The sequence below is a fragment of the Hemicordylus capensis genome, chromosome 2, assembly GCF_027244095.1.
Source record: "Hemicordylus capensis ecotype Gifberg chromosome 2, rHemCap1.1.pri, whole genome shotgun sequence".
NCBI classification, from domain to species: Eukaryota; Metazoa; Chordata; class Lepidosauria; order Squamata; family Cordylidae; genus Hemicordylus; species Hemicordylus capensis.
The window spans coordinates 243,808,645-243,835,105 of NC_069658.1; the positions used below are offsets into that span (position 1 = coordinate 243,808,645).

At 44.7% G+C, this 26,461-nt stretch overlaps 1 protein-coding gene across 1 annotated transcript in view; it reads left to right on the plus strand.

Moving 5' to 3' along the window:
• The window catches only part of LOC128347576 (zinc finger protein 420-like), a 32,971-nt gene extending 12,068 nt beyond the window's left edge, over nucleotides 1–20,903 (plus strand). Inside the window, exon 7 of the mRNA XM_053302530.1 lies at nucleotides 19,805–20,903. Coding sequence (XP_053158505.1) covers nucleotides 19,805–20,695 — 891 coding nt within the window. The 3' untranslated portion in view covers nucleotides 20,696–20,903. The remainder of the gene's footprint in view (nucleotides 1–19,804) is intronic.
• The last annotated feature ends 5,558 nt before the right edge of the window (nucleotides 20,904–26,461 follow it).

Here is a 26,461-nt window from a genome sequence, read left to right on the forward strand (position 1 = left end):
TGTTGTCTCTACAGCTTTGGATAGAAAATTTGATATATCTGAAAGGAATCTGCAAGGCAAGCTCCCTAAAGCATTTTTTGATTTAGCAGAACATATGGATCTTTATGATTTGTGGAGAATTAAAAATTCAAATGCAAAAGAATATACTTATTTCTCTGAAAGATATCAATCTCACTCAAGGATAGATATGGTTCGGGCATCAAAATCTATTACGCCATGTATAAAAATAATGGATATTTTACCCAGGACTTTTTCAGATCATAATCCAATTTGTTTTATATGGAAGAAGAAAGGAATAGTTTCATTTCGTTGGAGATTGAATGAATATCTGCTGAAAAAATCAGATGTTGTGGAGAAAGCTAAAAAGAAGCTAAAGGACTATTTTGAATTGAATTTAAATCAAGGAATGGACAATAAAACAATTTGGGATGCAGGTAAAGCGGTTATGAGAGGTTTCTTTATACAGCAAAATGCATACTTTAAAAAGCAAAGAGGATTGCAAAAAGAGACATTACTGATGCAGATCTCCAAAAAGGAAAGAGAATTATTATGGACTAAAGATAAGAAGATGATTACTCAAGCTATCAAAATGCTCCAACAACAACTTTCTATGTTAGTAGCAAATGAAGTTGAACAGAACTTAAAATATGTCAAGCAAAGGCCATTTGAGTTTGCAAATAAACGAGGCAAGTTGTTGGCTTGGCAAATTAGATCTGAGAAAAAAAATAATTACATATCTAAAATACTTACCCAAAACAGGCTTTCTTATAATGGTAAGGAAATAAGAGGAGAATTTTTAAAATACTATTCAGATTTTTATAAAGGGAACATAGTTGAAGACACAAAACTTGAGCAATTTCTTAAGACCAAAAATATTCCAAAACTTTCTAAGGAACACATAGAAATTATGAATGCTCTGATAACAATAACGGAAATAACTGAAGCAATAAATCAAAGCAAGGCCAATAAGGCGCCAGGAACTGATGGACTGTCAGCTTTGTACTACAAATTATTTAAAGATCAAATTTTACAGCCTTTGCAATGGACTATGAATGATATTTTGCAAAGAGGAATTATTCCGGATTCTTGGAAGTATGCAAATATTGCAGTCATCCCAAAACCGGATCAAGATTTAACGCAAGTTAAAAACTACAGGCCAATTTCACTTTTAAATAATGATTATAAACTTTTTGCCGCTATTCTGGCAAGAAGAATGAAGACTATATTAAGGCTTTTTATTCATGAGGATCAAGCTGGCTTTTTGCTAAACAGACAATTAAGAGATAATGTGAGAACAGTTTTGAATGTATTGGAGTATTATGAAAAACATAATGACAAATAGATGGTGATTATTTTTCTGGATGCAGAGAAGGCTTTTGACAACGTTTCTTGGCAATTTATGTGGAGATTAGTGGATGCAATGGGCATTGGCAGCAATTTTATTAGGGCTATCAAGACAATTTATTCGGAGCAATATGCTAAGATTATTGTAAATGGGGAATTATCAGAGAATTGCAAAATACAAAAGGGGACTAGACAAGGATGTCCACTTTCCCCATTGCTTTTTATATTAGTCTTAGAAGTGCTCTGTAGAAATATTAGAGAAGACAATCAATTACAGGGCCCGAAAATTGGGAAACAAGAGTATAAACTAAGAGCCTTTGCGGATGATGTTGTGTTCTTTTTAGAAAATCCACTGGACAAGATTGGAAGACTCTTGGAAAAAATACAACAATTTGGCCAATTGGCTGGGTTTTATATAAATAAGACTAAAACAAAAGTCCTGACTAAAAATATGGATCAGAAATCTAAGGATAGATTTTTTGAAATAAGTGAGTTGAAAGTGGAGAAGAAAATTAAATATCTGGGGGTTTGGCTGACAAACAATAATTCTTTGTTGTTCTCAAATAATTATATTAAAATATGGAATACAGTGAAAACTGATTTACAAAAATGGACTAATATGAATTTGTCCTTAATGGGAAGAATTTCAGTGGTGAAAATGAACGTCTTGCCTAAAATGTTATTTCTATTTCAGACTATTCCTATAATCAATACCTTAACTTGTTTGAAGCAATGGCAGAAGGACATAACCAAATTTGTTTGGCAAGGGAAAAGACAAAGAATTAATTTTAAGAATTTAACAGATGCAAAGGAAAGAGGTGGTCTTACCCTACCAGACTTAAGGTTGTATTTTGATGCTGTCTGTTTGACGTGGTTAAAAGAATGGGTAACATTAAGAAATCCTAGAATATTTGATATGGAAGGATTTGATAGAAGGTATGGATGGCATTCATATTTGTGGTATGAAAAAAGTAAAATGCATAAAGATTTTCTGAATTACTATGTAAGAAGGAGTCTAATGAGGGTGTGGCTAATATATAAAAAATGGCTGGAACCTAGGACTCTGTTATGGGTATCTCCGATTGAAGCTTTAGCACGTAAAGAGGTAAATATGCAAGCGCAATGGGGTACTTATAGGGATCTGTTATATTTTCAAGAAAAGGATTGTAAGTTAAAAAGTTTAATTGAAGTACAAAATTTGGTTAGTGATTGGTTTCAGTACCATCAGTTAAATGAAGTTTATTAGAAGGATCTTAAAGTTGGATTTGAGGATCAGATGTCGAGATTTGAGGAAGAGCTGTGTGAAAATGATGAAAAATTAGTTTCTAAAATGTATAAGCTCTTGCTTTTGGAGGAGACAAGAGATGAAGTGGTTAAAACTACTATGGTAAAGTGGGCTCAAGATGTGGGGTGCAATATAGAAATGGCAGCCTGGGAAAAATGATTGAAAAATGATTTAAAATTCACTGCATGTTATGTTTTAAAAGAAAATTACTATAAAATGATGTATAGGTGGTATTTGACAGCAAAAAAACCTGGCATTAATGTATAAAAATGTTTCAAACAAATGTTGGAAATGTGGACACTCTGAAGGAACCTTTTTTCATATGTGGTGGACTTGTAGGAAGGCTAAAGCATTTTGGGACATGATATATAATGAGTTAAAGAAAATATTTAAAATGACATTTCCTAAGAAGCCAGAATCCTTCCTGCTGGTAATAACACAAAGAGTGTTTTCTACAACTAATTTAACATTTTTTATGTACGCTACCAGGGCGGCCAGAATAATATATGCACAGAAATGGAAGAGTAATGAACTGCCTTCAAAAGACGATTGGCTGATAAAAATTCTGGAATATGCGGAGATGGCAAAACTTACAGTACTGATAAGAGAACAAAATTTAGAATGTTTTAAAGAAGATTGGAAACCATTTTTATTGTATTTAAAGACTTATTTTCCTAATATTGATTTTACAACAGGGTTTGAAAGTTAGTAATATTAGCAGGTTGAGTAGATCAAAATTGTGCTTGTAAAGTTTAAATTTATGTTTTGAATTATTATTATAGCAAGGGTTAATTATATAGTTGGTAATTCACGAGGAGGTGTGAGCGGGAAGTCCGTATTTATTTAATGTGTTGTGAATGATTATTGTTAAAATTAATAAAAATTCAATTAAAAAAAATTCTTGGCAATCAATTTCTTGGGATGACCCCTGGTTCTAGTGTTATGGGAGAGGGAGAACAATTTCTCGCTATACACTTTTTCCACACCATGCATGATTTTATAGACCTCTATCGTGTCTTCACGCAGTCATCTTTTTTTCTAAACTAAAAAGCCCCAGGTGTTGTAGCCTTGCCTCATAAGGAAGGTGCTCTAGGCCCTGAACTTCTTGGTTGCCCTCTTCTGCACCTTTCCCAGTTCTACAATGTCCTTCTTTAGATATGGTGATCAGAATTTTACTCAGTACTCCCAAGTGTGGCCACACCATAGTCCTATATAATAAAGTCCCTGGCGTGTCCGTCCATGTCGCCAAGGCTGGTGTCTGCTTCCGTGTCTCCCTCGGCTGTTCTGGGCATGCGTGCCGCGGAGGGAGGCCGAGGGAGACACGACCGCTGGTACCAGGCGGCCATGTTGGCCAGTTGGTCGGCCCAGGCGCAGGAAGGTCAGAGGCAGCCACGGGGAGGGCAGAGGCAGGGGCGGCGGGTCCAGCCCGGCCGCGGGGAGACACCATAGTTTTATTATAATCTTAGCAGTTTTATTTTCAATCCCTTTCCTTATTGTCCCTCGCATGGAATTGGCCTTTTTCACATCTGCCGCACATCTGCAAATTTTGCCACCTCGCTGCTTACCCCAACTTCCGGGTCATTTATGAATAAATTAAAAAGCACCGGTCCCAGTACAGATCCTTGCGGGACCCCAATTCTGACTTCCCTCCATTGTGAAAACTCTCCATTTATACCTACCCTCTGTTTCCTGTCATAAGAACATAAGAACAGCACTGCTGGATCAGGCCAAAGGCCCATCTAGTCCAGCATCCTGTTTCACACAATGGCCCACCAGATGCCGCTGGAAGCCTACAGGCAGGAGTTGAGGGCATGCCCTCCCTCCTGCTGTTACTCCCCTCCAACTGGTACTCAGAGGCATCCTGCCTTTGAGGCTGGAGGTGGCCTATAGCCCTCCAACTAGTAGTCGATGATAGACCTCTCCTCCATAAAGTTATCCAAACCCCTATTAATGCCATCCAGGTTGTTAGCTGTCATCACATCCTGTGGCAGATTTTTTCACACAACGCATAATCAACTTGTGGAATTCTCTGGAATTTTGGAGTTGTAATCAAGAACATCTGGGAATCCCTGTTAGAGGGAACCGTGCTTGGGAGTGACTGAAAGACGAATTTTCTTGGGAAGCAGACCAGGGAGCAGCAAGTAGCAGTGAAGAATCAAGGGAGTTAGATAGCCGGGATGGATCCAGAGGGCATCTGTTCTCATGAAGCCAGCTCTAGGTGTTAGCGAGGAGATCGGATCTGGCAAGGTAACTGATCTAGGGCCTGGAAGCAAGGGTGACCCGCAGAGCAGAACACCAGCTAAGTGGTATAGCAAGTGCCCGCTGAAGTGTCCAAGTAAGGGGTGACTCCACAAGGTGGTAATCAAGTGGGTAGCACTGGAGACCAAGGGGAGCACACTGGCTGAAGAATCCAGGGGCACATAAAGCCCAAAACGTGTCCTGAGGGGACATTCCAATTGACCTTCTTTCTTGGCTAGGGCAGTTCCGGGAAGTCTCAAAAGATCCCATTGTTTTGTCTGTTGTGCTGCACTACAACACAATGCATGAATAGGATGATGCAAATGGAGTGGCTGAATATGCAAACACTTTTCAGTCAGACACACTAGTAAAGGAACCAGTGTTTTAATGGGTACTTCTCTGAGTTCCTATTGCCCACTCTAGCCTGCTTTTGACAAGGAGGGAATGCACATTTGTGGAGCCTTATCTGACTTCCTGCTGAGGTAATTGGTTTTTTGCTCCTTTGAGCAGGGGCGTAGCAAGGTTGGAGTGGGCCCAGAGACAAGATTTTAAAATCCCCCCCCAAAGTCCAGGGCCTCCGCACACCCCAGGCCCCCAAGGATTTAAGTCTGATATTCCAAAATAAGTATGCTGCCTGCAAATACATTTCACTGAATACACACACACACGTCACAATATATAGTGATATACATTGAGTACTATACATTTGTATTACTTTTAATGCCTAGAACACACTAGAAAGATGAATTATTAAAATGGGCCCCTCGCTGCAGATTAGCAAAGGAGACTTTCAACCATGCAGGGTGAGCCTATGTTTGTTTGTTCAGAATTCTGAACAAATTCAGTCAAGTTTGATTGCAGGAGGTTTTTCACAGGAGGCTTTTAAAGCCCTTTAAGACACATCTCCTCTGGAATGGAGGTGCTGCATTCACATGTTGGCCAGATTGACCCTGAAGTCCCTGCAAGTTATTGGGGAGCAGTTCACACACAAGAAAAATAAAATAAAAGCACCACACATGCTTCACAGTTCTCACTCAGACCTTCTGGGTTGCAAAACAACTTGAACATAAGTGCATTTATAAATGAATGAATGAATAAATAAAATTAATAAAATACTGTTCCAGAAGTTTTTGCAATTTTCTGCCATGAAACAAGCCACTTATAGTACTTTTTAGATAGTTTTTTTTAAGTCAGCAAATTTTCCAAGCTGTTTCAAAATAAATATTCAGAGACTTCTCGGTCCCTCCCCCCCCATATCCAAGCCCTATGGCAAGCAGATCCCTATATATGGGGCCGGGGTGGGGTGGGAAAGGTAACCACAAAAAGGAGTTCACACTCTACCTGGCAAATGCTGGTCTGGGTTAAGCAGGGCAGCAAGGGGTCTTCTGCTGCAGAGAACACTCTGGCTGCCTCCTCCTTCCTGGCTTGCTTAGGCCCTACTCGAGTTCAGGCTTCACTGCGGCCTACACGGAGACCTCCGTGGAAGCCCCGCCCACCCGCCGATCAGCTGAGAGGCGGGAGAAAAGGAGCTCTTGGCAGCTTGCCTGCTGCTTCGATTGCGGGCCAGCAGAACAAGCAGGAGAGACGGCGAAGAGGGCAAGTGGCTGAGAGGCTATGGGGCTGGGCAGGCGGCAATGGGGAGTCACATGAGGTGCTTCTGGGGTGCTCCTCCAGGCAGTGGGGCCCCCAGACAACTGTCTCCCCTTGCCCTATCATTGTTAAGTGCCTGCCTTTGAGGCATCTATGGAGAGGAGGTAAATCAAAGGAGGGTCAATCCTGCAGAGAGACCTTGAACAGAGAGTTAACTGAGGTGAGTTAACTTCAGGAGTCTCTTCAGGTATCCCAGCATGGGCAAGGCGAGCTCCCTTTCAATTTGGCTCTTTTGCAGTTGCTAAATCTGGGGGTAATTGCCCCACTGCCTACTGAGCGACTGTTCCCCAATATGCCAACAAGCGGAGAGCTCACGATATGTTCACCTTTGGAGAACATATTAAAGGGCATGATACTAATAAGGATTGTGCATGTTCAACCCACAAAATTGAGAAAAGGAGCTCGATTGCTTGGCTGTTTGTATAGAAACCATACGTTTGGTTTTTCTCACCATAGATAACTCAAGTTTCTAAAGATGAAGGAGTCATTGTAAGGAATAAGTGATTATAAGTAACCCATTTCCCCCCTCTTACAGCAAGTTAGGCACAGGTGTTACCATGGTGTAATCCTGTTGTACTACTTACAAAAACACCAATTAGCTATTGAGTAGTAAGTTGCACTACTTACAAAAATGCCAAATGGCTATTGCAGTCTTTTAAAGATCTGATTTACATCCTTCTGGCAATATTTATTTCTATGGTGGTTATCATGATTGTAAACAAATTGAGTCTATATTTTATTTGATTTATATTTAATGTCTTATTTATATGGTTGCTTCAACTGTGTAATGAGAATTTTTTGGCTGCAAGCATTTGTATAGACATGTTCAAAGTGTTTTATTGTACATTTATTGAGAGGGTTGTAACTTGTGGATAAATTGTTCTTGAGTTTTAGCTATTCACACCTAAGTGGTATTTCACATACTTATTACACTGTATTAAAGCATTTCCCATTAGTACTCGCTACAGCATGCTATTGCATGAGAGGATTTGAACCCAGCTCTTCCTGGTTGAGGCCTCAGACTAATGATTGTGCCCACATTTGGTGAAGCTGGCTCTCTCCCAGAGCTAGGCACACAATTGAAAGAGGCATTTTGAAAGCGGGATGTAGACAGAATTGTGAGGTGTGTTCAGCCACCATAAAAGAAGCAGCATTTCTTTTCAGGCATGATCAGAACCTCAGACCTGTCCACATTCTCAGGAGTCTCCAAACTTGCAGACCTGCTTCAGCTACTGTATATGCTCCATAATTGGTTTAGCTGGGTTTCTAAAAGAACTGGACAAACCCATGGAGAAGGAGAGGCCCATCACATTCTGCTAGGTATGAATACCTCCGAGTAGCAATGGTGACTAATTAGTCATTATTAGTCGCACACACACACACAGAGTCACGGTCACTATATCCTGCTGTCACGCTTTTAGTGGATTCTTTACAGATAAATTCTCTTGTATCCGGGCCAACTTGGACTCCACTGTTTCTGCAGAGTCTATTGAGGGGGTGTCCAGCAATCCCACTTGCTGCATTAGATTGGATCAGTTTCAATCTGTTACTCCTGAGAATGTGGACAAGCTACTTGGGGCAGTGTGGCCTACCACTTGTTCTTTGGATCCTTGCCCAATTTGGCTGCTTTCGTCTTGTAGGGAAATTGACATCAGTTGACATCATTAATGCATCACTGAGGGAGGGCAGAATGCCCTCTTCTTTGAAGGAGGCAGTGGTTAAACTGCTTCTTAAGAAGCCTACCTTGGATCCCTCGGTGATGGATAGCTATAGGCTTTTCTCCAATCTCCCATGGTTGGGCAAGGTGATTAAGAGAGTGGTGCCTAATCAGCTCAAAGTGGTTTTGGAGGAAACTGATTATCTAGACCCACTTCCAACTGACTTTAGACCTATGGGGTTGAGTCAGCCTTGGTCGGCCTAATGGAGAACCTCTATTGTGGAATCTACAGAGCGAGTGTGACTTTGCTGGTTCTTTTGAATCTCTCAGCGGCTTTTGATACCATCAACCATGGTATCCTTCTGGATCACCTAGGGGAGTTGGGGATAGGAGGCACTGCTTTGCAGTGGTTCTGCTCCTATCTCTCGGGCAGATTCCAGATGATGGTGCTTGGTGACGGTATCTCTTCTACACAGGAGCTATTATATGGGATCCCTCAGGGCTCTGTTCTGTCACCAATGCTTTTTAATATCTACATTAAACTTCTAGGTGAGGTCATCAGGGGATTTGGCGCTGGGTGTTATCAGTATGCTGATGACACACACATCTATTTCTCCTTGGGTCTCCCCGGTCGTAGTCCAGCATTCTAACCACTACACCACACTTGTGAGTGTTCCTGTAGGTTCTCCACGCATGTAGAAATGCTGAGACTTCTCTTAGGAAGGATGAGACCCCATTGTTGCTGACCTACAACCCCCAGGATTTCCCATGCAGAAGGGATTAATGGCTAGATCAGTCTAAACCTGTGGTGAAGCCTGGCCTTTCATATGTTTTGTGCTTTCAGTGATTATGTGGCCACAAATGTGGAATGAAGGGAAAATGCCTTTTCTGAAAGCTGCTTTGTAATTACTTTGTTCTCATGGAATGGGAAAGTGCCTTTACAATCCAGTGCCTTTGTAATCGTTCCATTCTCCATTTTCTGAGATAGAAACTGCTTAGAGTTTAGGGCGGTGGTTCAGCCGCAAAGAGTGTGAGACAGAACTCAGGTTTGCACTGGTCAAGAAATATTTAATAGGGTTTGTAAGTTATCTTGTTGCTAATTGCCAGTTGTAAAATCATAAATTAGCTGACTTGGCTGGAATGTGAGGGAGGCCCCCCTTTCCTTGTATCTCCTGAAAAGCCAAGCCTGCAAAAGCCTGCAAAAATAACACCTCAAGGACACATCTAGCTAGAGAAAGAAGGGAGATGGTTCCGCTTATCAATAGGCAGTAGAAAAAGGCTTGATTGTAATAGAGGAATGTTGTCTAATTAGCAAATGATTATAATATTTGTAATATGATGGACAATGATGCTAACCAATGAGATTGTATCCACTGAATGTAACTATGCCAAAGTATAAAAAAACTGAGACAAAGGCAGCTGCGTGCGATTCTCTGGAACAGCCGTGAGGCACAGAGAAGTTCGCCACCAGCACTGGCTGTAAAACAATTTAAAAAGTGTTTGCTTCTTTCAATCATCCTTGTCGTCTGGTTTATGAGAACTGGGTTCCCCAGGTAACACTTACATTGACCGCCAGATATCCGCATTCTTTCCCAGCCATGTATATAGTCACCCAATACATAAGATGGCTCCTTCAACTCTTCAAGGCTTGCTGGTTAAGATCACCTGTGATGGCAGGAAATAGAAATGGCTGTTTCCTTTTGGTATTTTCTGCTGAAATTCCATGCATTTTGAGCAGATTTCCTTTTAAAAGAAGAAGTGTTCCCAAAGGAAGGCAGTTGCTGTGTTTTGCCAGTTTCAAGATGGCTGCTTTTCCTGTTCCTCTATCTAAATAGGGACTCCCAAAACAGATGCTCTCTGAAGGCCGCATTTGAGTCAGGATTTACTTATTTTTACATTTGTGTTCTGCTCTTCCTCCAAGGGGACTGGAGCAGTGTACATAGTTAAGTTTCTCCTCACAACAGATGTGTCTCTTTCGCTTCTCTCACATGCAAAAACATGGCATCCATGGAGGAGTGAACTGTGAATGTTAAGAACAGACTGCTGTAAGCTTGGGGAATTTAGGGGTAGTCTTGATTAAAGCTGAAATTATGGGAAAACCCAGCCTTGCTGCGGCAGAATCCACAAGGGGAAATCTGACCTCTCCACCACTTTAGAATTCCTCAGGTATCAACACAAGTGCAGATAAATTCTTATCAAAGCCAAAAAGAACCAGGACATTTCTTGTTTCATTCGATGCTGCTTTGAAACTTACAGACAGAGGTTTTGCATGAGACAGATTTTGATGCCCCCCCACCCCCCCCAAAAAAGGATGCAGGTACAGATTTTCCTTCTTCTTTATTTACTGAAATGTAATTTCTTGGCAAGTAATTTTAAATGCCTCCAGTAGTGTTCCCTCTAACAGGGATTCCCAGATGTTGTTCACTACAACTCCCAGCATCTGCAGCTGCAATGGCCTTTGGCTGGGGATTCTGGGAGTTGTAGTCAACAACATCTAGGAATCCCTATTAGAGGGAACACTGGTCTCCAGTGCCGTTCGCTCAGACCACGTGTTCACGGCTAGTCCTCAAGGGTTTCTTTCTGGCAGGCCTCCGTGCAGGGCTGTACTGCTTCAGTCCTGCTGCAGATGCTGGGGCTACAAACCCCATAATCGCTGACTATTGTGCACTGTCTGTGGCTGCGGATGATGGGAGTTGTAGTACCAAGACCATCTGGAAGGCAAAAGTGCTGCAGCTCAGCTCTTGCGGAAGTCACCAAGCGGCTAGTCCGCAGTGTTTTCTGGTGTGGGAGCCCTCGAAGGGTTAAAGTGAAGGTATGGAAGCGGGAAGTCATTGCCTGCCCCCGCCTCTTTTTCTGCAAAGGGGCCTGGGATGCGTGTGGGCTCCAGGCTCCTCCTCCTCTTCTTCTTCCTGGGGTCTGGTGGTGAGTTCTCAATGCACTCCTCGCCCCACCATCCAGCCGCCCCCCCGTAGACGCTGAACGCACTCCCTTCCCCCCCCCCGGGTCCCCCCCCCGCCGGATCGTGCAGGGGGAGAGAGCGGTGGGAACCGGAGCCCGTCCCTTCCTCAGACAGGTCACTGGGGCTGGGAGGAAGCCGGCAGGGCTGGGCGGAGGGAGAGCAGGAGCGGGGTGGAAGCTGCGCCTGGGACTCGCCGCTCTTGACCGCCGGACGGAGGAGAGATGCCTGCCAGTGCCTGCCGCCGCCCTCCCCCCACTCAGCAGCCGCAGCAGAGCAGGAAAGGCAGCGTACGTCGCCCATTTTGCGGCCGCCGCCGCCACCTCCCAGCCCTGATCCGTCTCCACCGCCCGCCGCAGGGCTTGGCGCTGGGTGCCGCCCGCCCGCCTGCTCCTCCTCCCGGCCGGTCGCATGCTAGGAGCGTCCCGCCAGGTTTCTCCTTCCACACTGAGCAGCAAGCAGGGCGTGCTCCTCCGTCAGTCTGTGTGTCTCCCTGGCCTCTCGGTCTCGGCAGCCGGCAGGGTGGGAGGAGAGAGTGGGGCAAGCAGGGACAGGCGACGGCCGTGGGGGCACCCGAGGCTCGCTGGCCCAGCCGGCTCTGCCAAGGAAAGGCCCTGCTGCTGCTGCGGGGGTGGTGGGCTTGCCTTGCTTGCCAGCTCTGCCTGAAGCTGCTCCAGGAGGTCTTTCCCCAGGATCACGCCCCCGCCATCTCAACTAGAACTGCTTTCAAGTGTCACCTAAAGATTGTTGCCAATACTCGGGGAATTCCAAGCCCCTCTTGACTGGCAACCCCCCCCCCCCCGCCCCAGGTGGCATCAGGGACTCAAAATGAGAGGAGGGGCTGGATGGGGATATGGGAGGCCCTCGGAGTCTCCTTGGGAATTCTGGGGGGTTCTTATGGATGGCCGTGTGTGTGCCTAGTGGGAGCTGGTAGGGAGGCTCTAGCAGGGATGCTCAACTTCAGCCCTTCTGCAGTGCAGATGTTGAGCTACAATTCCCATAATTCCTGGCGTTGGCCACTGTAGCTGGGGATTATGGGAATTGTAGTCCAAAAACAGCAGGCAGGCCTAAGTTGAGCAGGCCTGCTTTCAGGGTCCTGTCCTTCCTGCCTTTGCCATGTACTCATGCCTGCATATGCATAGAGCTGAATTCTGTCTGCTGTGTCCCAAAATCAGCATCAACCACATTTAAGAGCAGATTCCACGTGATAAATTCTTCCAAATAAGTTGGGGAAATGGGAAATTAAAAGGGTGGCCCATCAGATGTTCTTGTACCCTTGATGGCATGCAGCAGGCAAAGCCAATGAGCTGCAGCAGAGGAGACGAGAATCTGTCTCCAGCTATGACTGAGACACACACACACAACATAGCTTCTCTATAAACGTCTTTGCACACAAAAACAAAAATGATAATTCTACTCTCCCCCCAATTTATTTTTCAAAATGTAGGTGCTAGATTCCTGTTCTCACATTATGTTCTAGACTCATATTATCTATTCAGCATAAGCACGCACAAAGCTTTATGGCTGTACATCCGCTTATTCACACATTATGTTCCACACATGTAGAGTTCTGTACTTCCTAGCTGTAGCTGGCATTTGAGGGAGTCTGTACCCTGGTTTACTTTTGAAACTAAACATCATAGCTGAGGCAGATGTAATAGATACAGTTCTCTGGCCTTACTACGCCTCTCCCTCCCCCAGAATTCCTTTCTAGTTTTCCTGTGACTCCTGGTATTTGCCTCCCTTTTCTACAGGGAACAGAAGCTCTGTGAAGTAGAATTTTGATATGTAAAAAACCTCCTTCCCTCAGGAAAGAACAAGGAGATCTTTGGGCCTTGTTGGAGATTGCCTTAGAGCACAGATCAAAGATGAGAGAGGAGGACTCTGCTGGCCCCAAAGCAGAAGAAGGCCCTGATGATGCCATCCAGGCTGGGAACAGTGAGGACTTCTACACATCTCCACAGAAGGTCCTGGGCAAAGACACCAGCAGTTCAGATGTGCAGCGCCAGCACTTCAGGCAGTCCCGCTACCAAGGAGCTGAGGGCCCCCGAGAGCTTTGCAGCCGACTCCACAGCCTTTGCCGTGGATGGCTGAAGCCAAAGCAACACACCAAGAATCAGATCCTGGACTTGGTTGTCCTGGAGCAGTTCTTGGCCATCCTGCCCCAGGAGGTGGAGAGCTGGGTCAGGGAATGCGGAGCAGAGACCAGTTCCCAGGCGGTGGCCCTAGCCGAAGGTTTCCTTCTGAGCCAGGCAGAGGAGAAGAAGCAGGGAGAGCAACAGGTGAGAGAGTAGTACATTCTGAGAGCTGTAACTGTCAGGCAGGAGATGCTCAAGAAAGGCCAGAAGCTGTCCAAGCAAACAACTGGGAAATCAGTCAAGGAATTGGCCGACCCAACCCAGCCCCTTCTCGGGCCTTGTCCTGCTCCATTTCCTTTCTAATTCCTCTCCTCCCTGTTCCCTGCCTGGGATCTCCTCTTCTTTGTTTCAGATACAAGGATTGTTGTTTGAAATGGTCCCTGATTTTGCGGAGGCACAGAAGGCTCCATCAGACACCCGGCAGAGGCCACTTCCCAGGGGGATCTTGCAGGAGGGCGACAGAGGTGCCACCTTACTGGGTAAGGAAGAATGGGGCAGATGTCAGCTTTCTCTCTTTCTCACTGACATACCTTCAATCTGTAGTCTGCTTTGATGTTCCTCCGAGGCCTTTTGAGGATGATGCTCATCTGCAGCTTCTCACAAGGTTTCATAAACCGTTCATTTGATCAGTTTTAGGATTTATGCATGCCAACCTGTACTTCCAGAGATTGTGCAGTGAGCCACAAAGCATATTTAAAAAACTGTACTAAAATAAAGAAAAACCTTAGGATAACTCATCAGTGGAAAGGCATCTTCTCTGGGCTGGTATCCTACAGAAAAAGGAGCTCCCTCTGCATCAGCAACACCACAAGGTGAGGGTGGGCGAGGGGGCAAGTATTTCCACCTCCTCTCCCATTGCTGGGCCCCTGTGTTTACTTCAGAGAAAGGCACTTTTCACAACTGCCCCCCAGAATGGAGTTTTATGCCCCCCCTCAATATTTCTCCTGGTATCTGCCCTGGTTTCACAAGGATTCTCAACAATGGGTCTCCAGAAGCTATTGGGCTTCAACTCCCATCATCCCCTGCCCCAGTGGCCTTTGGTTGGGGATTATGGGAGTTGAAGTCCAATAACATCTGGGGACCCAACGCTGAGAATCCCTGTTCTATAGTGCTGCACTCCAAGGACCTCAAAGAAAGACTGAGAGCAGGAGATCACGCAGAGGTATTTGGGCAGAGGACTGGCAGGGCTGATACACAGTGAGTGTGACACTCCCACCCCATGCCACCAAATTGCAGGATGTGGGTTGCAGTTTCCCCTTGGGGAGGGACCCCCCCGCCTCCTCAGACGTGTCAGCCTTCTCTGAAGTACTGTCCCACAGAAGAAAGCACAACTTTTTTCTCTGTTGCTCCTGAGGGCCAGGTTGGAACTAATAGGCTGAAATTACATGGAAGCCGATTGAGGCAAGACAGGGGGAAGAAAGTCTTATAGCTGTGGGAGCTGCCTGACCATGGGGCAATCTGCTTCCTGCAGTGGTGGGCTCCCCTTTGCTGGAGGTCTTCTTTCAGAGGCTGAAAAGGCATCTGTCCGGGGTTCTTGTAACAGTTTCCTGCACTGAGCAGTGGGCTGGACTAGGAGCCATCCAAGGTCTCTGCCCACTCTGATCTTTTGATTCTCACCCACCACAGGCCTCTAGTATAATAATGGCTCTTCCAGCATTTGCCTGCCTTTTCTGGGGAGGGGGAAATGTCCCCAATCTAGCCCTTCCCACCCAGGCGTTTCTGTGTCCCATTCCTCTTTTAATCTCTTTCCCTTCTTCTTGGCTGGTTCACTTGATGAAGGGAGGTCAACTGAAATCCTTGCCCTGCTTTTGTGCTACCGTGTACCTTTGTGTGTGTGTGTGTGTGTGTGTGTGTGTGTGTGTGTGTGGTGGGTAGTGTAGTCACAGATTCTTCCACAGTTTAACAAGTTGACTAGTAAGAACTACGTAATCTGCCTACTTTCCATTATTTCATTTCATTTATAAACCGCCCCATCCAGAGGCTCTGGGCTGTTCACATGTTAGCCCACTTGCGAGAAACGTTCATGCCTCCACTCTGAGTATTTAAAAGAACTTCTTCTCGGCCATGAGCCCCACCTCCTGTGAAGGTCAAATGGAGAGACTTGTCTGGCGGCTACTCGGGAACGGACCTTCTCCCTTGCTGCCCCTGGACTTTGGAACGGGCTCCCTGTTGAAATCAGAGCCTCCCCATCTCTGGCCACTTTTAAAAAGGCACTGAAGACACATTTATTCACCCAGGCTTTTAATTAGATTTATAGTTTTAAATAATTTTAATCCTGGGTTTTTAATGATTTAAACGATTTTAATCGATAATTGATTTGATGTTTTAAATGATTTTAATTGTAAACCGCCCACAGACGCAAGTTTTGGGCAGTATAGAAATATTTTAAATAAATAAATTTTAAAAGCTTAAATTGGGGTGGATGAAATCATCACAAACTATGCGTTTGAGGTGTCCCTATGTGTCCCTACAACTGTACCCAGTTTGTTCCCATTTGCACCTCAATGTGTTCAAATTTGGTTCAAATCGGTTAGGTGCTTCACAGGTTAACCCAGTTGTGCCTCAAATGTTCATGTGCATGCCGTTTTGAACTTGGGTGGATGACATCATCACAAACTACACCATTGAGATGTCCCTGTGTGTCACACACTACAACCGTCCCTATGGCTGAACCCAATTTGGTTCATATTGGTCCAGGCATTGCAGAGTTGATGGGGTGGGGTGGGGGGGACAGACACACGGACACATACATGGAATGCCAAGTGATCTCCTAAGTAGGCTAAAAATCTGTTTAATTACAGGAGTTGTAGACTTGATGCATCCAAACCGACATTTTGAACTGTGCACAGAGCCAGTATGGATTTTTTGGGGGGAAAACTTATCTATATATTTCATTCCCATCACTTTTGTGTCCTTTGCAGGTGGTGAAATGACACTGCCAGTGCATCCTCAGCCACCTCTTCTGTCTGTTGGAGGTGACGAATCTTCAATAGGACTAGAACAGGTAGGGGAAGGAACATTGGGGGAGGAGAATGTGGGACGGACAGTCAGAGGCGTAACTAGGGAAAACGGCGCCTAGAGCAAGCACTGACATTGCGCCCGCCCCCCCGCGGCCCCCCCGCAACATACATCTGACTTGCTTGAAATAAATACACATAAATAAATACCCCCCAACATACATCTGACTTGCTTGAAATAAAAACACAGGCAAATAAAAAAGATCATGATTAAGTAGGGGTGAGATTTTTCTTTGTTTTAAAGAAGCCTTCCCAATTTCCTCTTATTTTTAAAACTCTCTCAAAGGAAAATATAAGTTTAATATGTAAAACAAAATACACATTGAATGAAAAACCGTGATTAACTTTTTAAAAACTATTAAGTATGTAATTAGAAGGATTCCATTACATTAAGATACCAATTTCTTTAAAGCCAGAAATAATACCTACTGAAACTTTAATTATTTAAACAAGGAGAGAAAAAGGCATGTTATCTTCCCTGACAAAGATTAAAATCAATTTAATTGGCTCTCCACTGCCTTGACATGATTCTCGCTGTGAGTCAAGCAAGCAAAAAGGGAAATTAATATTGCAGCTGTTAATCAAGTGATATTTGTGCACTCCATCTTATTAAAGCTACAGGGGCAGAAAGAAAAACTTCCCATTGTTACTTTTTGGACCAATTTGTTCACACTGTATTAAATGGGATTTCCCCCCCTTAAAAAATATAGATGCTGTACTTATGTTTTGAAGACAGAACATCTACAATATGCACCAAATGAACAAGGCTGAAAATGTTGTATACTGTATGTTGCTAATAAAAATCTGCTATAAAGGATAAACCTAGTATTAATCCAGACAGACTGAACATTATTCAAAAATTATATTAATGAGTTCCAAATTAAATTTGCTATTCCACCCCACCCACCCCCGCCGATGCTAAGGGATGATCCAGAAGTTGTAATTATTAGCAGAGCTGCAAAGATCTTGTGTACTAGTACTACTAGTTTCCTTTTGCAATCCCACCTCGAGTGGCTCCGAGAGGTGGGATTGCAAAAGGAAACTCACGCAATGCAAGCCAGGAGAGCGACTTGTGGCTCCACTTGCATTGCATGACTTTCCTTTTTTCCTTTTGTTTCCTTGGCCGCCGCCAAGCCAGCAAAGCAATGGGGGGGGGGCGTGGAAGGGACCGCTCGTGGGGGAGGGGGCGCCACGCGCTCCTTTGACTGCCGCTAAAAAAATTTTTATGTAAAAAGAATTTGGGGGGGGATTGGCGGGGGGGGCATGGGACTATTTGGCGCCCCCCCACGTGACCCGCCAGAGTGGCGCCCAGGGCACGTGCCCTGCCTGCCCCCCCTATCGTTACACCCCTGCGGACAGTTCCTGGCACATCCTGCTAGACCTGAAGGAATCTCTTTCCTTTTGGCTTGTGTCAAAGCTGCCTGCTAGGAAAGTTGTGGCCACTCTTGAAGGCATGAAACTTGCCAACTGGGCAAGGAGGCAGCTTTGGAAGAGTTTGACTGTCAGGTAGTTAGCAGGGGGAGAGCGAGGGTCCTTCATCGCAGGATAATGTCTTTTGCTGTAGCTGGTGCTGGTATCTAGACTTCCGTCTTTTTTTCAAGTCTTTGAGCTCTTTTGGGACAAGGAACCATCCCCTGCCCCCCATTTCTTTTGCTATTTAAACCACTTTGACTCTTTTTGTTGAACAGTGGTATATAAATATAACAACTCTGCAAGGGAGCATGTTCTCTCACTGGTACCCTTCTCACCTAACCTCATTTTAAGGACCCTTTTCTTCTTTTTTCAGGGTCTGGTGACTTTTGAAGAGGTGGCCGTTGGTTTCACGGAGGAGGAGTGGGCTGTGCTGGATCCAGACCAAATAGCCCTGCACAAGGAAGTCATGGAAGAGAATTTTAGAAATCTGGATTCTCTGAGTAAGATATCCACACACACCCCCGGCCATTTAATATAAAGTCTTTTAAATGTGCAGAATAAATAATACTGTTTCCCCCCCCCTTTTCCTCTTTCTATGTTCCCTTTCTATTCTCATGTCTTTGCAGGATTTCTGTGTTGTTTGTTTAATCAAACATACTTTCAGTGAACCTTTTAAAGGGGAGAGTGGAAGGGAGAGAGTGTGTGAGGCTGGTTTACTCAGCTGGGGAAGTGTAGTGGGAATAATGCCAAGTTCATGGGTTCGATCCACGTACAGGCCAGAGAGCCAGTGTGGTATAGCAGTCAGAGTTCAAAAGCAACCCAGAAGATCCAGGTTCAAATCCCACCCACCTTACAACAGTGAAACTCATGGTGTGACTTTGGGCAGGCCAGCCAAAGTAATTTTTCCAGCCTGGTACGCGGTAAATGGATTCTCAATCTGGTGGCAGGAACAGCTGCTTAGGTTACATGGTTTTAGATCTGAAACTTTCAACTATGTCATGTTTTGCATACTTTCCAAAGTGAAGCAGGTTTATGAGATCGCTTATGTTTCCACTGGCTCATCCACTCACCCATCTGCTCACTCACTAGCTCATCCACTACCGCATGGACTAGAAAGTTTGCTCTTGGTCACTTTTTGCACTCCTCCAGTGACTTCCTCAGTGGCCATCGATGGGCTCTGCTGGGCGTTGCTACACCTCAGAGGTTGCACCTAGGTAATTTTGGAGCCTCGACCTTTGGAGGGTCCCCCTCCCCTGCAAATTAAGCATCATCATGGTCTGCCAGGCAGCCGCACCACCTGGGGCAGACTAAAGAGGATTTGAGGGGGCCCAGGAGTTGTGGAGGCCCTGGACAGGTCCAAGGATAAGAATTCCTGCTGCACCTCCCCTCCAATGCTCCTTGAAATTTACAGTGTTCATTTCTGTTGGGTGGGACAAAGTCTGATTGTTGCTGTGGCATGCAGTCGCAGCCATTGGGAGACCTTCCCCTCTGCCTTACTCAGAGCCGTGCTTCCAGCCCAGAAGATTGCTCAGAAATCATTCTAAACTGCTTGTTTTTCTCTTTTTAGTGTTCATGTAGATTTCCAAGTAAATACTTCTTCAAGCTAGATATCTCGTTTTTCTCTATCCTGAGTTGGTGGGTGCCAAATCATACTCCGCCTAGGGCACCCAAAATCCCAGGGCTGGCCCTGGGCTGCCTCCACCCAGGACTGGGGAACACAGACCAGTCTGGCTGGGTCCTTCTCCCATCAAGATGACCTGTAACTGGGGCTTGTTCATGGACCTGACGCCCCTTGACTGTCTCATACCTGATCAGTTTCCTCTCTTCATTCCAGCAGGTGCCAGTTGGGAGAGTGAGAATGAGGGAAAACGCCTCAGAGTATTGTTGGGAAGTGCTGGAAGAACACAGAGGGAACAGCAAAGAATAAAAACTCAGGTCATGCAGAAGACGAGGAATGGATCTCCTGCTTCTCTGGAGGATAAATTGCATACAATCACAATACTGGGGGGAAAGGAGAACGTAGTAGAGAAGACTCTTTGCCCTTTCTACAGGACGAGCTTCAGTTCTGAATCCAATCGTCAACCTCATGAGAATATACATACAGAGGAGGAACCATACAAATGCTTGGAATGTGGGAAAAGCTTCAGTCAAAGTGCACATCTCACTTCACACCAAGGGATTCACACAGGAGAGAAACCATATACATGCTTGGAGTGTGGAAGGAGCTTCAGTCGCAGCACAAACCTGACTACACACCAGAGAATTCACACAGGGAAAAAACCTTATACATGCTTGGAATGTGGAAAGAGCTTCAGTGTGAGTTCACACCTCAATACACATCAAAGGATTCACACAGGAGAGAAACCATATACATGCTTGGAGTGTGGAAAGGGCTTCAGTAAAAGTACAGATCTCACTGTACATCAAAGGATTCACACAGGAGAGAAACCATATACATGCTTGGAGTGTGGAAACGGCTTCCGTCAGAGCTCAGACCTGACTACACACCAGAGAATTCACACAGGAGAAAAACCTTATACATGCTTGGAATGTGGAAAGAGCTTCAGTTATAGATCAGGCCTGATTTCACACCAAAGGATTCACATGGGAGAGAAACCATATAAATGTTTGCAGTGTGGTAAGGGTTTCATTCAGATTGAATATCTCACTACACACCAAAGGATTCACACAGCTGAGAAACCATATACATGCTTGTTGTGTGGAAAGAGTTTCAGTAATAGATCAGGCCTGATTTCACACCAAAGGATTCACACGGGAGAGACATATCTCAGTTCACACCAGATGGTTCACACAGGGGAGAAACCATATAGGTGCTTGGAGTGCGGAAAGAGCTTCTTTCTTAGAGTAAGCCTGACTTTACATCAAAGGATTCACACAGGAGAGAAACCATATATTTGCTTGGAATGTGGAAAGGGCTTCAGACACAACAGAAACCTGACTTCTCATCAAAAGCTTCATACTAGTGTTCCCATATAAATGCTTGCCGTGTGGGAAGAGCTTTGGTTGGAGACCCTTATAGTTGGAGACCCTTATAATTAACCCTTATAGCAAGGGTTAAATATATAGTTGGTAATTCACGAGGAGGTGTGAGCGGGAAGTCTGTATTTGTTTAATGTGTTATGAATGATTATTGTTAAAATTAATAAAAATTCAATTTAAAAAAAATTCTTGGCAATCAATTTCTTGGGATGACCCCTGGATCTTGTGTTATGGGAGAGAGAGAACAATTTCTCTCTATACACTTTCTCCACACCATGCATGATTTTATAGACCTAATTTAAGAACACAAGAACAGCCCTGCTGGATCAGCCCATGGCCCATCTAGTTCAGCATCCTGTTTCACACAGTGGCCCACCAAATGCTGCTAGAAGCCCACTGGCAGACGTTGAGGGCATGCCCTCTCTCCTGCTGTTACTCCCCTGCAACTGGTATTCAGCGGCATCCTGCCTTTGAGGCTGGAGGTGAGCCATAGTCCTCAGAGTAGTAGTCAGTGAAGGACCTCTGCATTAAATTATTCAAATGCCTCTTAAAGCCATCCAGGTTGTTGGCTGTCACCACCTCTTGTGGCAGAGAATTCCACAAGTTGAGTATGCGTTGTGTGAAAAAGTACTTCTGTTTGCTGGTTCTAAAATTCTTGGCAATCAATTTCTTGGGATGACCCCTGGTTCTAGTGTTATGGGAGAGGGAGAACAATTTCTCTCTATACAATTTTTCCACACCATGCATGATTTTTTAGACCTCTATCGTGTCTTCACGCAGTCATCTTTTTTTCTAAACTAAAAAGCCCCAGGTGTTGTAGCCTTGCCTCATAAGGAAGGTGCTCTAGGCCCTGAACTTCTTGGTTGCCCTCTTCTGCACCTTTCCCAGTTCTACAATGTCCTTCTTTAGATATGGTGATCAGAATTTTACTCAGTACTCCCAAGTGTGGCCACACCATAGTTTTATTATAATATTAGCAGTTTTATTTTCAATCCCTTTCCTTATTGTCCCTCACATGGAATTGGCCTTTTTCACATCAGCCGCACATCTGCAGATTTTGCCACCTCGCTGCTTCCCCCAACTTCTGGATCATTTATGAATAAATTAAAAAGCACCGGACCCAGTACAGATCCTTGCGAGACCACAATTCTGACCTCCCTCCATTGTGAAAACTCTCCATTTATACCTACCCTCTGTTTCCTGTCATAAGAAGATAAGAACAGCACTGCTGGATCAGGCCAAAGGCCCATCTAGTCCAGCATCCTTTTCCACACAATGGCCAACCAGATGCCGCTGGAAGCCTACAGGCAGGAGTTGAGGGCATGCCCTCCCTCCTGCTGTTACTCCCCTCCAACTGGTACTCAGAGGCATCCTGCCTTTGAGGCTGGAGGTGGCCTATAACCCTCCAACTAGTAGTCGATGATAGACCTCTCCTCCATAAAGTTATCCAAACCCCTATTAATGCCATCCAGGTTGTTAGCTGTCATCACATCCTGTGGCAGATTTTTTCACACAACGCATAATCAACTTGTGGAATTCTCTGGAATTCTGGAGTTGTAATCAAGAACATCTGGGAATCCCTGTTAGAGGGAACCCTGCTTGGGAGTGACTGAAAGATGACTTTTCTTGGGAAGCAGACCAGGGAGCAGCAAGTAGCAGTGAAGAATCAAGGGAGTTAGATAGCCGGGATGGATCCAGAGGGCATCTGTTCTTGTGAAGCCAGCTCTAGGTGTTAGCGAGGAAATCGGATCTGGCAAGGTAACTGATCTAGGGCCTGGAAGCAAGGGTGACCCGCAGAGCAGAACACCAGCTAAGTGGTATAGCAAGTGCCCGCTGCAGTGTCCAAGTAAGGGGTGACTCCACAAGGTGGTAATCAAGTGGGTAGCACTGGAGACCAAGGGGAGCACACTGGCTGAAGAATCCAGGGGCACATAAAGCCCAAAACGTGTCCTGAGGGGACATTCCAATTGACCTTCTTTCTTGGCTAGGGCAGTTCCGGGAAGTCTCAAAAGATCCCATTGTTTTGTCTGTTGTGCTGCACTACAACACAATGCATGAATGGGATAATGCAAATGGAGTGGCTGAATGTGCAAACGAATCAGTGTTTTAATGGGTACTTCTCTGAGTTCCTATCGCCCACTCTAGCCTGCTTTTGACAAGGAGGGAATGCACATTTGTGGAGCCTTATCTGACTTCCTGCTGAGGTAATTGGTTTTTTGCTCCTTTGAGGCATCTATGGAGAGGAGGTAAATCAAAGGAGGGTCAATCCTGCAGAGAGACCTTGAACAGAGAGTTAACTGAGGTGAGTTAACTTCAGGAGTCTCTTCAGGTATCCCAGCATGGGCAAGGCGAGCTCCCTTTCAATTTGGCTCTTTTGCAGTTGCTAAATCTGGGGGTAATTGCCCCACTGCCTACTGAGCGACTGTTCCCCAATATGCCAACAAGCGGAGAGCTCACGATATGTTCACCTTTGGAGAACATATTAAAGGGCATGATACTAATAAGGATTGTGCATGTTCAACCCACAAAATTGAGAAAAGGAGCTCGATTGCTTGGCTGTTTGTATAGAAACCATACGTTTGGTTTTTCTCACCATAGATAACTCAAGTTTCTAAAGATGAAGGAGTCATTGTAAGGAATAAGTGATTATAAGTAACCCATTTCCCCCCTCTTACAGCAAGTTAGGCACAGGTGTTACCATGGTGTAATCCTGTTGTACTACTTACAAAAACACCAATTAGCTATTGAGTAGTAAGTTGCACTACTTACAAAAATGCCAAATGGCTATTGCAGTCTTTTAAAGATCTGATTTACATCCTTCTGGCAATATTTATTTCTATGGTGGTTATCATGATTGTAAACAAATTGAGTCTATATTTTATTTGATTTATATTTAATGTCTTATTTATATGGTTGCTTCAACTGTGTAATGAGAATTTTTTGGCTGCAAGCATTTGTATAGACATGTTCAAAGTGTTTTATTGTACATTTATTGAGAGGGTTGTAACTTGTGGATAAATTGTTTTTGAGTTTTAGCTATTCACACCTAAGTGGTATTTCACATACTTATTACACTGTATTAAAGCATTTCCCATTAGTACTCGCTACAGCATGCTATTGCATGAGAGGATTTGAACCCAGTTCTTCCTGGTTGAGGCCTCAGACTAATGATTGTGCCCACATTTGGTGAAGCTGGCTCTCTCCCAGAGCTAGGCACACAATTGAAAGAGGCATTTTGAAAGCGGGATGTAGAGAGAATTGTGAGGTGTGTTCAGCCACCATAAAAGAAGCAGCATTTCTTTTCAGGCATGATCAGAACCTCAGACCTGTCCACATTCTCAGGAGTCTCCAAACTTGCAGACCTGCTTCAGCTACAGGTGAAATTTGGAAAATTAGAATATAGTGCAAAAGTCCATTAATTTCAGTAATGCAAATTAAAAGGTGAAACTGATATATGAGACAGACGCATTACATGCAAAGCGAGATAAGTCAAGCCTTAATTTGTTATAATTGTGATGATCATGGCATACAGCTCATGAAAACCCCAAATCCACAATCCCAGAAAATTAGAATATTACATGGAACCAAGAAGACAAGGATTGTAGAATAGAACAATATCGGACCTCTGAAAAGTATACAGTGTACTGTGCTTGATAGGCCAGCAAACTCGCCTGACCTGACCCTATAGAGAATCTATGGGGCATTGCCAAGAGAAGGATGAGAGACATGAGACCAAACAATACAGAAGAGCTGAAGGCCGCTAATGAAGCGTCCTGGTCTTCCATAATACCTCATCAGTGCCACAGGCTGATAGCATCCATGCCACGCCGCATTGAGGCAGTAATTGCTGCAAAAGGGGCCCAAACCAAGTACTGAATACATATGCATGCTTATACTTTTCAGAGGTCCGATATGTATATGCTCCATAATTGGTTTAGCTAGGTTTCTAAAAGAACTGGACAAACCCATGGAGAAGGAGAGGCCCATCACATTCTGCTAGGTGTGAATACCTCCGAGTAGCAATGGTGACTAATTAATTAGTCATTATTAGTCACACACACACACACACACACACACACACACACACGGTCACTATATCCTGCTGTCACGTTTTTGGTGGACTCTTGTATCTGGGCCAACTTGGACTCCACTGTTTCTGCAGAGCCTATTGAGGGGGTGTCTAGCAATCCCACTTGCTGCATTAGATTGGATCAGTTTCAATCTGTTACTCCTGAGAATGTGGACAAGCTACTTGGGGCAGTATGGCCTACCACTTGTTCTTTGGATCCTTGCCCAATTTGGCTGCTTTCGTCTTGTAGGGAAATTAATATCATTAATGCATCGCTGAGGGAGGGCAGAATGCCCTCTTCTTTGAAGGAGGCAGTGGTTAAACTGCTTCTTAAGAAGCCTACCTTGGATCCCTCGGTGATGGATAGCTATAGGCTTTTCTCCAATCTCCCATGGTTGGGCAAGGTGATTAAGAGAGTGGTGCCTAATCAGTTCAAAGTGGTTTTGGAGGAAACTGATTATCTAGACCCACTTCCAACTGACTTTAGACCTATGGGGTTGAGTCAGCCTTGGTCGGCCTGATGGAGAACCTCTATTGTGGAATCTACCGAGCAAGTGTGACTTTGCTGGTTCTTTTGAATCTCTCAGCGGCTTTTGATACCATCAACCATGGTATCCTTCTGGATCACCTAGGGGAGTTGGGGATAGGAGGCACTGCTTTGCAGTGGTTCTGCTCCTATCTCTCGGGCAGATCCCAGATGATGGTGCTTGGTGACAGTATCTCTTCTACACAGGAGCTATTATATGGGATCCCTCAGGGCTCTGTTCTGTCACCAATGCTTTTTAATATCTACATGAAACTTCTGGGTGAGGTCATCAGGGGATTTGGTGCTGGGTGTTATCAGTATGCTGATGACACATACCTATTTCTCCTTATCATCATCATCAGGTAATGGTACCCATTCCCTAAATGCCTGCCTATAGGCAGTAATGGGCTCAATGAGGAAGCTGAATCCAAGTAAGATGGAGGTTCTCATTGTGAAGGACCGGAATGAGGGGGATGGGATGATATTAATAATAATAATTATTATTATTATTATTACTAATTTCATTTATATCCCACTCTTCCTCCAAAGAGCCCAGAGCGGCATACTACGTACTGAAGTTTCTCCTCACAACAACCCTGTGAAGTAGGTTAGGCTGAGAGAGATGTGACTGGCCCAGAGTCACCCAGCAAGTCTCATGGCTGAATGGGGATTTGAACTCGGGTCTCCCCGGTCCTAGTCCAGCACTCTAACCGCTACACCACGCTTGTGAGTGAGTTCACTCCAGTCAGGCGTGAAGCCCATCTGTGTGATGGACAGAGACCACTTAAAAGAACTTGCTTTGTGCCTCTCACTGTACTCCCCCAACAAAGACTCTTGGGAATTGTAGTGTTGTAGAAATGCTGAGACTTCTCTTAGGAAGGATGAGACCCCATTGTTGCTGACCTACAATCCCCAGGATTTCCCATGCAGAAGGGATTAAAGGCTAGATCAGTCTAAACCTGTGGTGAAGCCTGGCCTTTCATATGTTTTGTGATTTCAGTGATTATGTGGCCACTTTCATTGGCCGCCAGATATCCGCATTCTTTCCCAAAGCCTTGCTGGTTAAGATCACCTGTGATGGCAGGAAATAGAAATGGCTGTTTCCTTTTGGTATTTTCTGCTGAAATTCCATGCATTTTGAGCAGATTTCCTTTTAAAAGAAGAAGTG